Here is a 13,747-nt window from a genome sequence, read left to right on the forward strand (position 1 = left end):
TGTTGGGATTGTCACCTGCGGACATCTTAAACTGTTGTGCATATTTGTGCAGAGACAGCCTCTAAAGAAAGGTTGTCTCTGCAATGGAAATAGTTGTTCCTGGTGATTGGACATGGCAAGCAGTGAAGATAGGACTAGTATCCATCTGTAACGTATTTTTACTTTTTATTAAATTGATCTAAATTCTGTTCCAATATGACCAAATTTTATCACAGGATTGTAAAAAACTAAATTATTACCAAAATGAACACATCAAACATTGAACTTGGTAAGCTGAACAAAAGGCTATCTTTAATATTTCCTTTTCCTAATTTGATTTTACTTCTTACCTTTATTATTGTTCATTGAAATGATTTTTTATCTGGAAGCAGTAAGTCATAATTATTTTCATTTATTGAAACTATTTGCAATCAAGTTATTCAATCCTAAATCTAGTTATGTAATATTTACATGTGTTCTGGTCTTTCTTTTTTATCATCATATTTTATTTCCTTATCTTTTTTTTTTAAGGGTAATTATAATAATTCCTAATGGAATCTATAAATGAACTAATTCAAGATTATTTGCCATTTTCTCCATTAAAATAAAGATGTTCTTATCACAAAGTGGCTTTCAAGAATATAATCTTGCAATTGAAAAATTCTGTTGTACAATGAGCTTGATAATGTCATACCTAATAAGATTTTTTTTTATTCTTTTAATCATGTGGGCTTTTTCCTCAAGCTCATGGGTTTAGCCAGGCCCACAGTGAGCAGCCGGATGGTGAGGGATAGAACCCAACATATCCAGGACACGTCCCTCAAACACCTTCTGGTGTTTTCAACCATCTGAATGCAGTTCCAGGTCCCAGAGTGAGAGTATGCTGATGCCTTACTGCCTCACCATCTGGCTGACATAAAGATGATTTAAAACACATTCATTTTGTTTATTATTTTAACTTCAATTTCAGAAATCTAGATCAGATCATGTTTTGACAAAGTTTATACACACACTTCACACCAAATTATAATAACAACACATTAAATAAAATGTCTTTCAGTATTAACAGCTTTCATAAACACAAAATATATATAGAAGAATTTTGATAATGTATTTTATGTTCTTGTCTGATGAAGACTATAAAGATGAAAACAATAATACATTATCAAAAGTACTTTCATATATTTTATGTTTATAAAAGCTGTTAATGCCAAAAGACTGTTTACTTAATATGATATTTAAAATTACACTTTTATATTAAAATATAATATTCATATGTTGAAATTCATAGTTTTTGAAAAATACTTAAAAATGATAAAATTTATTATTGAAATCTATACCTGTCTGTGAGCTTCAGCAGCTTGCCGAATTTCCTTATAGATATCACTTTGCATCCTTTCCAAAGCACGCTTTTCTTCATCTGTGTATCTCTGTTTGGCCATTTTTCTGAAAAATTTGAATTATTTTTATGCCAAGTTGATATTTAAATCATTAAATTATATTTAACAATTTTTAGACCATTTACTTGCCAAATGCATCTTTTGTTTCAAAAAGTCACATTAATTCATGAAGAATTTTAACATTTTATTCACCCTCCACATTTCACATAATTAAAATTTTATAATAAACATATATTTCCTTAAGACTAAATTGCATTTTTTGTCCTAAAAATGACAGCATGAAAAGTATATGACATATATGAAGTATTATATTTATGGTGGAATTGGTAAGAAATATATTAATACTATACATAATGTGCTTAGGGATATAAATTTTATATAAAATCCTTTACAAAATAAATACCTTAACAAAACAAAATAAAATCCTTTACAGAATAAATCTCAACTAAACAGTAAAAGGATTAGTAACTGGTAGACTTTATAAGATAAACCTTTACCTATATGGAAAAAGCTGCATAGCAAATAGTTTGAGAAAGTCATTCTAAACTGTTTTCAATGCATGGGGTTCACCAATAAATCTGATAAAAGATCATCAGACTTATTGATGAACATCTTTACTTTTTGAAGGACTTGTGATTGATAATTAAGGCAAAGTTTTAATTCAAACATTCATAAAGCTTATGCCTTTTCTTGAAAATATCATTTTTGGAGATGGGCAATGAATAACATTCTTCAATGTAATCAATATTGTTATCCACTAATGATGAACTAATCAGCAGTTTGTTAATCTTAAAATATTTTTAGCAATTTTTTTCAATGAAGTATTAGATGACATGACACACATGAATAGCATTTATTTGTTTATTTTACAAGTGCTATGGGTATTTTTGAAAGAAAAAAAATTTGGAGACTACTTTCATATGATAAACATGTCATAATATTTTTAAATATTCATTGTCATTTAAAACAGAAGACCATCACAGTATTTAAAAAAAAACTAGAAATCTAGAAAAAAGTTATTTATGTACATAAAATCTCTTATGTCAATTACTACATTACTATGCATATGTGTACATGAATTATTCAAAAATTATAGAAAATTTTTATAAATTTTACAGAAGCATATAAGAAATTTGCAGTCAGAGATATTTTACTGCCATTCTAGGTAAAACATCTTCATACTTCACAAGAATTAGAAAAAATATTGTCTATTCTCTTCTTACAAACATATTTCAAACTACAAAAGGAAAATGGAGCACTACGTTAGAGTGCAGGCTAAAAGTATATCTAATTTCTAAGCTGAATAGAGAATACATGCACTTAATAAACTCAAGTAAGAATAAATTAGTTTAAAAAATTTGAAAACAAGTCAAATTTTCATTATAAAAACAATAAATATGACAACGGTCTTACTGAACTATAAAAATACCATACTATGTTTAAAAAACTAAAAATTTTATAAGTTTTTTAAAACTAAATTTTTAAAATAATCTATGAAAAAAGTAGATTTTTACAACTAAAAATGATATAAAATTTTCAACAAGGACATGATAAATATATTGATAACAGATATTAGTTAAGGACTGCAACCATCTGTGCACACAGTAATTAATATATATATGATAAAAACATTCATATGGAATTGCTGCCTCCAAATATTATAACATTAAATCAGTTAATGGCAAGTTTCATGTCAGTATTCAATTATTAACAAGTAAAATGTATTATAAATTTTACAAAGCATTTTATTTAACATTACCAATACAAAAATGAGAAATTTATATTTTGATATTACTACTATATTCATTATAAATTTTTTAATCAAAGAAATCACAATATCAGAAAATCTATAGTTTGATTTTGAATTTATCAATAACTTACAAAATTGCACAATAAAGAAATATATACATATAAACTTACCCATCTATTAAAGCATTATAACTCATTTCTTCTCCAACTGGAAAATTGCCATCTGGAAACAAATCACAAACAGGGATAGTTGGTGGATTTGTCTGCTGCTTTGGACCAGATCCTATTTATATAAATTTTGTTCATTTTTAAAAAAATTGCTTTCTTATTCTGATATCAGTTTGTGTTTATACTTTTGTATCATCTTTATAAATACAGTGGTGCCTCATATAACGTACTTAATCCGTTCCAGGTGCATGTCTGTTAAGTGAAACGTCCGTTATACGAAATGCATTTTCCCATAGAAATACACGTTAAAACATCTAATTCGTTCCGCAGCATAAAATAACCGTACTGTATCATTAAAAAAAATGGACATGGGGTGCGTTCTTTTATTCCTCTGCGTAACTCTGCAAGCAACATCCGTTTAAAAATTCTTGCGGAACGCGTTCCTAAATTCCGGTGGGAGTGCGCGCCATCGAACGGCGAAAACGGCCGCTTGTAGCAGTAGTTTACGGTGGAAAGCAACATGGCGTCCTCCATGGCTCAGATAGTTTCATTTCCGGGTCCATTATGTGGTTTTATGAATGAAAATTTAGAAATTGTGAATTAGCCGGCATAGCTTGATATAACAACTATACTTCTTCCTGTAGACTGGATGAAACTTAATTCTTTCTTACACGAAAAACCTTGACGATCCAGTGTTTTTATATAAAAACACTGGATCGTCAAGGTTTTTCGTGTAAGAAAGAAATTGTGAAAGCGTGAGTTAGCACACATGGTGATGTAAGCGTCTTTACGAATTTTTTTTCGAATGGTAGCCGGCATTCTAATTTTTTTCGTGGCTATTTTGAATGCTCTTTCAACAAATAATCCATTTTATGGTTAAATTTTTATAATTGGGACTCTTCTTTTGCCTTTAAAAGCTCATACTTTAGAATTATAGATTCCTCCATCATGATACTATCGATAGTGCGGGCGCTGCCATCTTTCTTTCTTTCACCGTCGTTCCTAAATGCCTACAAACAGCAACGCACTCCCGTAGTAGCGGAGACACAGAGCGACCGCTACTAAAGAACGCACCCATGGAGCAGTCACCAATTATGCCGGAAAGTCCGTTGTTCGCAACCAGTCCATTGCTCAAGTCACATAACAGCCAAACAGAAAGTCCGTTGTTCACAGCATCCGTTATTCGAGGTGTACGTTATACGAGGCACCACTGTAATGTAGACTAATAAATTCCAAAATCAATTATCGGAATTATTATAATACGCAAATTACTATTAAGTATTGATTTTATAATTTAAATGTTTAAGATTATTTATTTCAGTTAAAAATATTAATAAAGTAATACAGAAAAGTTGCTGTACTGCAATTTTGTTTCTAACAATCACAATAATAAAGCCAATATCAATTTAAACGTTCACAGACCATTGAAAACGTAATTTACAGGGTTTGTACTCAAATTTGTGTTTTAAATTCCATGACTTTCCCTGGCCAACTTTACAAATTCCTTGACCCTCATGTCCCTTGCAGTATGGCACACTGACTAAATATAACAGCATTTGAATTACTGTTGCTTCTCAAACTTTTTAATAAGTTATTTTTTCTAATGAACAGTTAGATACTTTTTATAATTGCCAAATTATTAAAAATATAAATAAAATGTTTTATTAAAGTAAAGTAGTTTATTCTGTTATTAATCCAAAACTATAAATCTACATGGCTTTGAAAAAAATTTATTTATTTATTATTTATTAACAAATCCCATAAAATCCATGTACAAAAGTATACTGTATATTTATTAAATTTATCCCTTAATAAATGTTGAATGAATGAAATAAATGAATTTTGTTGAACATCTGAAGAGGAGGGGTTACAGAAACTTAGACAAACTGCGACAATGGGGAAAGGGGGAGTAAAAATTTCAAGAAAAATGTGGATATAATTTATGGATGGTGTTTGTTCTAAACGAATGAAAATATTTATTATAGTAAAAATAGTTGCTTTTAACTAGCTTTTTGAGTGTTTGTGTGATATTTGATCAGTTTTGACCTGGTGTAAACAGCTTGCAAATGTTTCCCTTGTAATCCAAGCCTTTTTATTAAAATTGTAATCAGCTTCCAGACATTTTATGCATTTAAAACAAGAATTCTGACTTTTACTAATTATTATTAATTTTAGTTTTTTGCTACCAATCATATTAGCATCAACCATATTGTTACAAGTTCTTTGCTATGTTTTCAGCAAAAGCAGATATTTCATAAAGCTAATGTTTTATCAGGAAAACATTTAAAGAATAACCCAGTTTCATCTGTGATAAAAATATTTGTTAAAATTAAAAAAATGTTTGCAATTCTTCCAATAAGTTTATACTGTAAACACAATGCTTTGCCTAACACTTATCTTTGTTAATTTTAACACTTTCAGTACATACAGCATTTTGGAAAATGCCATGTCTAAATTTAAATTTTTCTAACTACCCAGTACTAGTTAAAATTTTGGACAGTTTACAGCAAGAGTCTCTAACTCAAATGCTGCAAAGGGCCACTTCAAAATAGATGTATATCAGATGCAGGCTGTATTCAATATTATTCAGTAAACCAAAACATACTGTAATTTTAAAAGAGACTCTAGTAAAAGCCCTTTTGTTGCCAGGTCTTTATGACTTTGTAAACAGTTTCACATTTGTATTTTTTCTGTTTTAATTTCCACAAGATGTTAGAAACATCGATTTTTAGAAAAGAAGTCATCAAGGCTGCAGGCCAGATATGAAGCATTGAAGGTCATGTCTGACCCATGGGTTGCTAGTTTAGAGCTTTGGTAAAATTCTAAAGCTTTTTTTTCTGATATACTTCCTGATACACAAATATTCTTATTCTGGATTAGCTACTTGATTACCACCTCATCATCATAAATGTTTATTCTCAAAATTTAGATTTTCAGATTTTTTTCTCAACCCATTTTTTATTTTCAAACTGTCGAAAGTGAATTGGCTGGTACACCAAAACAAAACAATATTCTTTTTGTTGCCTCCTATTTGAATTTCTGTAGTTTTAGAGAAAAACTACATTTAATACCTAAACATTTATGTTTAGATATAATGGATTTTGCTATTACACTAAACACATTTTACTGCAACTCCACACCAATACAGAAAAAGCAATGACAATATGATTTTTTTACTCTATTCCTCTTGACAAGTTTTCTTGACAAAAATCTTCCATTTCTACAAAGTTTGTTCCTAATAGAGATATATAATAACCTGAAAATAATCATAACTGAATGCTAACATAATATATCTCTCACAAAGACTGTCCACTCCCATCTACTTCAGGGTTTACATCTAATAATCTGGTTTTAAAAACTTCATTATATAGAACTTAAATTTTGCAAAATGGGAACAATCTTTAATGTATAAAAAAATCAACAACATATTTTCAGCATGCCACGAAGATTTGTTACAAATTTATAAAGAGAAATTTGTAATACGGAAGTTTAACTGCATATGTTAAGAGCTGCAATTTAATGAAATCTAAAAAGAATTATTATAATATAACAAAACATTGTATCACCTAAATAAAAAAAAAAATTCAAAAGATTGTAATATGAGCAAAAATTTTTTAATTACCTTTTCCTTTCTTCTTTTTCTTCTTTCGGCCAACATTTTCAGTTGACTCAACTTTATCTTCATCCTCAATTGCTTAAAATCACAAAATTTTATTACAAATATTAACTTTAGATAAAATTTTATATAAAGAATTATTTAATTCATTGCCTGAACCTGAATTTTAAATTATATTGTTTATTTTGATGTAGAAATTCTATTTATTAATATTTTAATGAATTTATTGTCAAATAATTTAAAATAACATATTATTATTAATTAAATAATTTAACATCTTTTCATGAGTATTTTTCATCCCAATCAATCCTAATTTTTAAATATTGTAATCAGTTTCAAAGATTTTATTATTCAGTTTATATAAAAATCCAAATTACAATCCTTTTTTTAAATTAGGTACCACTTACTGACACATCTATTTTATTATTTTGAATGTTTCAATATTTTGGAAGAATGTTTGACTAGTATAGTTTTTGATATGTTATTCTTTAAAGAATAAAATACTATACATTAGTTTTACAAAACTTTTTATTTATTTTTAAAATTATTACAATCAGTTATTATATTAATCAAGTGTGAAGAATTATCTACTAAATCAATCAAATTACTTTAACTTTAAATATAATATGACTAGTAAACTGTCAGTGTTCAGAACAATTTGTACAGTGGTGTCTCATACATTGAATTTAATTTGTTCCAGGAGGCCATTCATACTGAACTGTTTGAACTCTAGATCATTGTCTCCTTTAGAAATAATGGAAAGTGAATTAATCTCTTCCCAAATCCTAAATAATACCCATTTTGTTAAAATTAAATAGCAAATACACCTAATTTATGGTAAAAATAACAACTAAATGCCCTAAATAATAAATTTAAACCTGAAAACAATAAATAAAATATATAGATACTGTCTCTTTCTTGTCTCAACAAGAGACTTGTTGTGACAAAAAAGAGAGAAATTGTTTCATACTATCACCCAATATGCCACCCAGCTGGCTACTCCCTGCATACTATTAGGAGACTTATTCGCAGTTTTTCAAACATTGCTTCTACCCTACTAATTAAATCCACTCAAAGAAATTCAGTTCAAGACCGTCACCTACAACAAATCTCTTGCCACCCTTTATAAAGAGATTTCACGAATAAACAAATTTTGGTTGGCCTTTCGCAGAAGTCCTGCTATTGCCTTGCTCTTCTGCAATGCCAAAGACTGTCCCAACAAGTACTACCTGCCAGGAATCTACAGTATCCCCCATCTTTGATCATCGTTATAACTGTCGCTTACAATACTAGGAGCTATGTCTCACCTGCTTCATGCCTATCTCAAAGAACATCAAATGTCTATTAAAAAAAAGGTTTAACCAATACAGCTATGGCTATCTATGCATCCAACTCAGGCATCCAGGTAGAATTCCACAAGATGCACCTCTTACATAATGCATCTAAACAATTTGTCCTTAAACATCTGGAACAAGTGGAAATTTACAAGGCCATCCACCATAACTCAACCATAAATTATCGCGACATTGACTCCTTCCCCACTGCCTGGAAATCTTTCTATGAATTATAAACTTTCCCTTTCCCCCTTCCTCCTCTTCTCATCTTACATCATACTCCATTCCCACTATGCATGTGTTAGGCAATCCCCTGTGTTTTCTCTAGTTTGTTGCCTGATGATGCCCATTCAGCACAGGCAAAAACATTTGCATTTTGTTTAAAATAATGTTGCTGGTTTGTTAGGTTATTTCTGTTATTATTTGCTATTCTCAACCAGTTGTTAAGTAGCAGTTGTTAAATTAATTAAATTAGTTAGGCCATATATAACTAGAATCATATTTATCAAATAAGCATAGGAAAAAATTACCTCCATCTCCTTTGTCTTCTTTTTTATCATCCAACTTCTGCTGTTGTAACTGGTTTGTCATTTCACCTGTATCAATTTCACTTTCATCTTCATGTGGTCCTGGTGCTGTTAAAAAAATAAATTGTTAAAATCTTTTATGTAATGAGAAAAAAAAATAAAAGATATATAAAGATGAGTATTAAATTATCATTATTCAAAAGTATCATTGTCAGTTACTTAATGTAAATCTTTGCATTGTACTGTACATATACAAACATCTCAAAACCCAATCTATTATTGATAAGTCAATGTAATCCAGTAGTTTACATTAGGCTACTTTCTCACAATTATTTTTAATTTATTTTTTTAAATGATTATAATTAAATTAATTTAAAATAATTGCTATCTTGATGTAATTAATCCTGTAGTTGTGTGGCTTTGCATTCTATCTAAAGAGAAATAAAGTAAAATTGTACAGGACATGAAAAGATAATTTGATCTTTAAAAGCTCAAAAATTAAAAATCAGATATAATTTTTATTAATTATTATTATAATCGAGGTGAAGCTACAGTGAGTGAGTATGATTGGCACAGGATTTCCAGACGTTTTTTTCTTTGGTGTAATGATTAGGCAGATGTAGATCATAAGATTCTTTTTGCAATTTTGTAAATACTCTAGTTTCATGTTATTTGTAGAATTTTGTGGAAATATACAAATAGTTTTAACTATTTTAACATTTCCATATGTAAGTTCCAAAGTGTCAGGAAAGTTTTTGTGAACTGTTGTTTTAGTTTTACTTTTGAATTAGATAAATTTTTATTGAATTTTATAATTTGTCTAGTTCTTGTTTTCTCACTCTTCATACTTTGTATTACATAGTCATTCTTAGAATAATAATAAATCTAATTATTTTTTTGACAAATAGTTAATAAGTATTATTACTATTTTTTGGTGTTAGAAAAATTCAAAAAAGAAATCAATTATTTCTTTTGAAAAAATTTTTGTTTCATTTTGCCTGTTCAAACGTCCAGGCCTGGTACCAACTATTAATGTAACACCAAAAACATTAGGTTATTTCTGAGTATTGAAAAATTAGACATTACAACATGAGGGAGCAAGATTTTCCTGAACATACTACTGTGCCATCAATGTTCCTTACACTACTACTAGAGTGACATACTGTTGTATCAGATGATTTCCCAGATCAGCATTCTAGCAGTAGGGACAGTATGCCACTCAGCAGTACAGATAGAATTGAAGCACTCACTAGCAGTTCTCACACTGTTAACATGGTGGTGATCTATTCTCAAACAGAATTGAAATTCATTGCTAACCCTTGAATTAATATGTTGTTTGTTCCAATATATAAGAGAGTCAAATTTCAATATTTGATAGTCTCATCAATTTCTGAAGCTAATTATACAATTTTATGTAAATTTTTTCATATTTTAGTAGTTACTCCTCATTTCTCCATATTTTGTCACATTCATCATATTTGTCTATAGTTTTCTTTTTCTGGCATGTCAACTGCATTAGGACAATAGATGAGTAGCACTGTTAGAGTGAGTGATGTGTGTATAATAAAGTTGAGAGCAACAAAAATAATGCTTTGCCAATAGGAAGATCTTTATCAAAACAGTACTTGGAAATAAAACCTGGGGCAAAATGCCTTCTTCCCAAAATACCAGGATGCTTCATTTCCAGGATTTGCAAGATGTGTATTTTTTACTCTATCAGTGACAGAAATACATTTTTAAAATGTGGAAAAAGAAACTTTGATATAGGTATGGTTTTTAGAATAAAATCTGCCTGTCACTAGATGGCAGTCAGGAAAAAAGATAAGATGTGAAATTTGCCCTCTCCAGAATTGTAAACTCCCTGGTATGAGCAAAAAAGTCAATGGAACCACACCTGTACATGTGACTCTTTATAAGATATAGCTGCCCAAAATCAGCATGTAATAATAGTTGTTCATTTCAGTGCAAGCAAAAGCAAGCACCTCGGTACCCATCTGGGGTGAGCCCCCCCACCCCTAAAACTATACGACATCAGGTATTCAACGAACAGTCAATTGTTCACGAAGCACTTAATGCCAGTTTAGTCACTTGGACTAAATAGTTAGACAACAGGGGGATACTATAGATTACCATCTATGGAATTTTGGGACTTTGAGTATATTTCTGAACTGAGGGGACTGAGACGAGTTCAACGATGCCCTACTTTTGGACCGATTATTACTATAATCATTATTAATATTTTAATAAAAATAATACATTAATGTATTTTAAATAAAATTATGCAATAAAAATGAATTTTTTAAGCCATCAAAGAGTAATTTTCTTCAAGATTACATATAATACAAGAAAACCAATTACAAAACCCTACATATTAAATACCAATTTTATAATATTAAACATGAAAAATGTAAAAATATAAGCAACAATTTATCTATATGTAATCAGAAGTTTATCATTCATTAAAATACTAAAATAAAATTAGATTCTTATAGTTATGTTTAGGAAACTAAATTTTTCAGTCCTTTTCTTCTAAAATAATCCTTGAATAATATTCTTTAATCTTATCATTTACTTTAAAATATTAAATATAGAAAAATGTAAAACAATTATTAAGTCTTGTATAATGTTTATAATTGAATTAATAAATGGTTAATACTCATTAATTAAGCAATTTTTTCAAATATACTTGACACTGTCTCATTCTATGAATATAAGAAAATATTTTGACTCTTATTTTAACATTATTATTAATTTAATGACATTTAAATATTATTTCAAAATTTTTAATTAAACAATGTAAAGAAAAACAAATAATCTTAAATTTGAAACAACTTATGGCAAGAATGATTAAGAAAGCAATTAATAGTTACAATATTGTCAAAATAGTACAGTAGAGCATCAATCATCTGACTTAACTGGGGACTGGGAATTTAAATTATTTGATTTATTTGAATAATATGAGAAACATCTGATTAAATTATCTGATATTCCATATATTATTTCTGAAAAAAATTTGTTTCAACGATTTTATTCAAATATTTATAAGTTAAATTAATTAATAATAATTAAGTAAATAGAAAATACATCTTGAAATTTACTAAAACAACAATGATTTAAGAGTTAACAACTGCTTATGTCATTAACCCATATTCTAAAAATAATTTTGTCAGACCACTTTCTGGCAATTTTAAGACTTAAAAAACAAACTAGTTTCGAAAAGTAAAAGTTGTTCAGTTTAAATACTATTTAAAACTTTAATTACAAAGTTTTAATACACAAATAAAATAGTTTCAATTATTCTTCCAGTCTAGAATTTCATTCAATTAAAATTTATGCAATTGCAACAATAAATATTGTCATGAAATTTTTATAAGTCACATTTGCTTAATTAATGTAGAAAAAAACTGATAAAACAACAATCATTTGTCATTTTTCTAAGTGTTAGCCTGTTTTATATTAAAATATCTGAATTTCATTTTAGCAAATATAAGATTCATTTTGTATTTAATAAATAAAAACTTTTTTGGTTTAATTTCTATATTTATTTGTTTTCAATTAAAGAACAAACTGTTATTATAATGTTTGGCTCAATTTCTTCACAGAATACAAACTAAAATATTTTAAACAACTCAAGTTAGTCAGTTTTATTGACTTAATCTCATTAAATATTTTTTAAATGACTACACATCTTTTTAAACTGCCTATATAACAACAAAGAATAATCAGAATAAACCAATAAAGTTCCTTGAAGCATTCAGCATTTTTTAAAATACTATATATTTTTGTTTTCTGAGAAACTAATTACTACTACTAATCTTATTTTGTGTGTTTTATTAAATTTAAAATTTTTTAAATTAAAAACAAAAACTGACACTAATAATACTTTTTATTATTTCACATTATTGATAATGTCACCTTTTTATTAACACTATCAAATGCATAATAAAGTATCAGTTCATAGTAACAGTCTTTCTCAAACTATAGGCCAAAACCTGATTTTTGGTATGTTGCATAAAGTGTGAAAACTTTGTAATTATATTTTGTAGTTAAACAGCCATAGCTCAGTGCCTCCATTTATGACCCAATATGCAACTATGTGGAAGACTAAGTGGAAGACACGTGGATAGTTCTATTTCTAGATGTTTATATTGCTAGAGGTTTCCATCATCAATTTATAATAAACAAATGTTTTAAAAGCTCTATTAGTAGCTATCATCAGATTCAAGATAGAGACGTTTGAGAACATCACAATCCCAAGTTATGGAATAAATATGGAATAATAAAATTCAAAATTATATGTTACATTTATCAAGTCATTATTAAGTTTAATTCATTAAGCTTATTGTATTTTATTACAACTTTTATACAAATTTTATTATATTTTGTTATTTTTAACAAAATTTGAGACGTAACTTTGAAGCAATATACTAAAGTATCTTGTAAATTATGCTGGTCACTGGTAATAGATTAATACCAGTTAGTGGAAGTAAAATATCAGTATTACTCTCATTTATTTTTACCTTATCTTTGAGACATGTTACAGTCTAATGTCTGGTAATTTTTCTTTTTGCATCGAAGATAGTTGATAAAACTATCTTTGATGAATACTAAAATAAAAACTGCAGTGAACTGTTACATATAGTTTGCTGTAAAGCAATGACAGCATGAAATCAAACAAATTGCACCTGTATAATAAGATAAAAGATCTAGATTTGAAAAACAATCTGCTTGAATTATTCAAACAGAAACTACAGTACATCTGCAAAGTTCACACCCTATAAAATCTCTTCTTCATGCAATCAGCTAATCACTGAAAATCACATAACTGATGCTGCAACACCAGCATATTTTCAAATGTGTCTTCTTTAGTCCATTTCTCAGTCAGTCTTTCATACTTCCTGCCATAAAAATAACCATAAAATGAGAGCTATTTTGGAAAGGACAATGTTTCCAATTTAACATCAGCATTGGCAA

At 28.2% G+C, this 13,747-nt stretch overlaps 1 protein-coding gene across 1 annotated transcript in view; it reads right to left on the reverse strand.

Moving 5' to 3' along the window:
* The window catches only part of und (methionyl aminopeptidase und), a 45,294-nt gene that overhangs the window by 21,231 nt on the left and 10,316 nt on the right, over window positions 1–13,747 (reverse strand). The window contains exons 2-5 of the mRNA XM_067277717.1: window positions 8,777–8,881; window positions 6,919–6,990; window positions 3,300–3,411; window positions 1,320–1,425 (exon numbers count right to left, since the gene is read on the reverse strand). Of these exons, the coding sequence (XP_067133818.1) occupies window positions 1,320–1,425; window positions 3,300–3,411; window positions 6,919–6,990; window positions 8,777–8,881 (395 nt within the window). The remainder of the gene's footprint in view (window positions 1–1,319; window positions 1,426–3,299; window positions 3,412–6,918; window positions 6,991–8,776; window positions 8,882–13,747) is intronic.

Source organism: Centruroides vittatus, unplaced genomic scaffold (genome assembly GCF_030686945.1).
Source record: "Centruroides vittatus isolate TY-2023 unplaced genomic scaffold, ASM3068694v2 contig_754, whole genome shotgun sequence".
In the NCBI taxonomy this organism is placed as follows: domain Eukaryota; kingdom Metazoa; phylum Arthropoda; class Arachnida; order Scorpiones; family Buthidae; genus Centruroides; species Centruroides vittatus.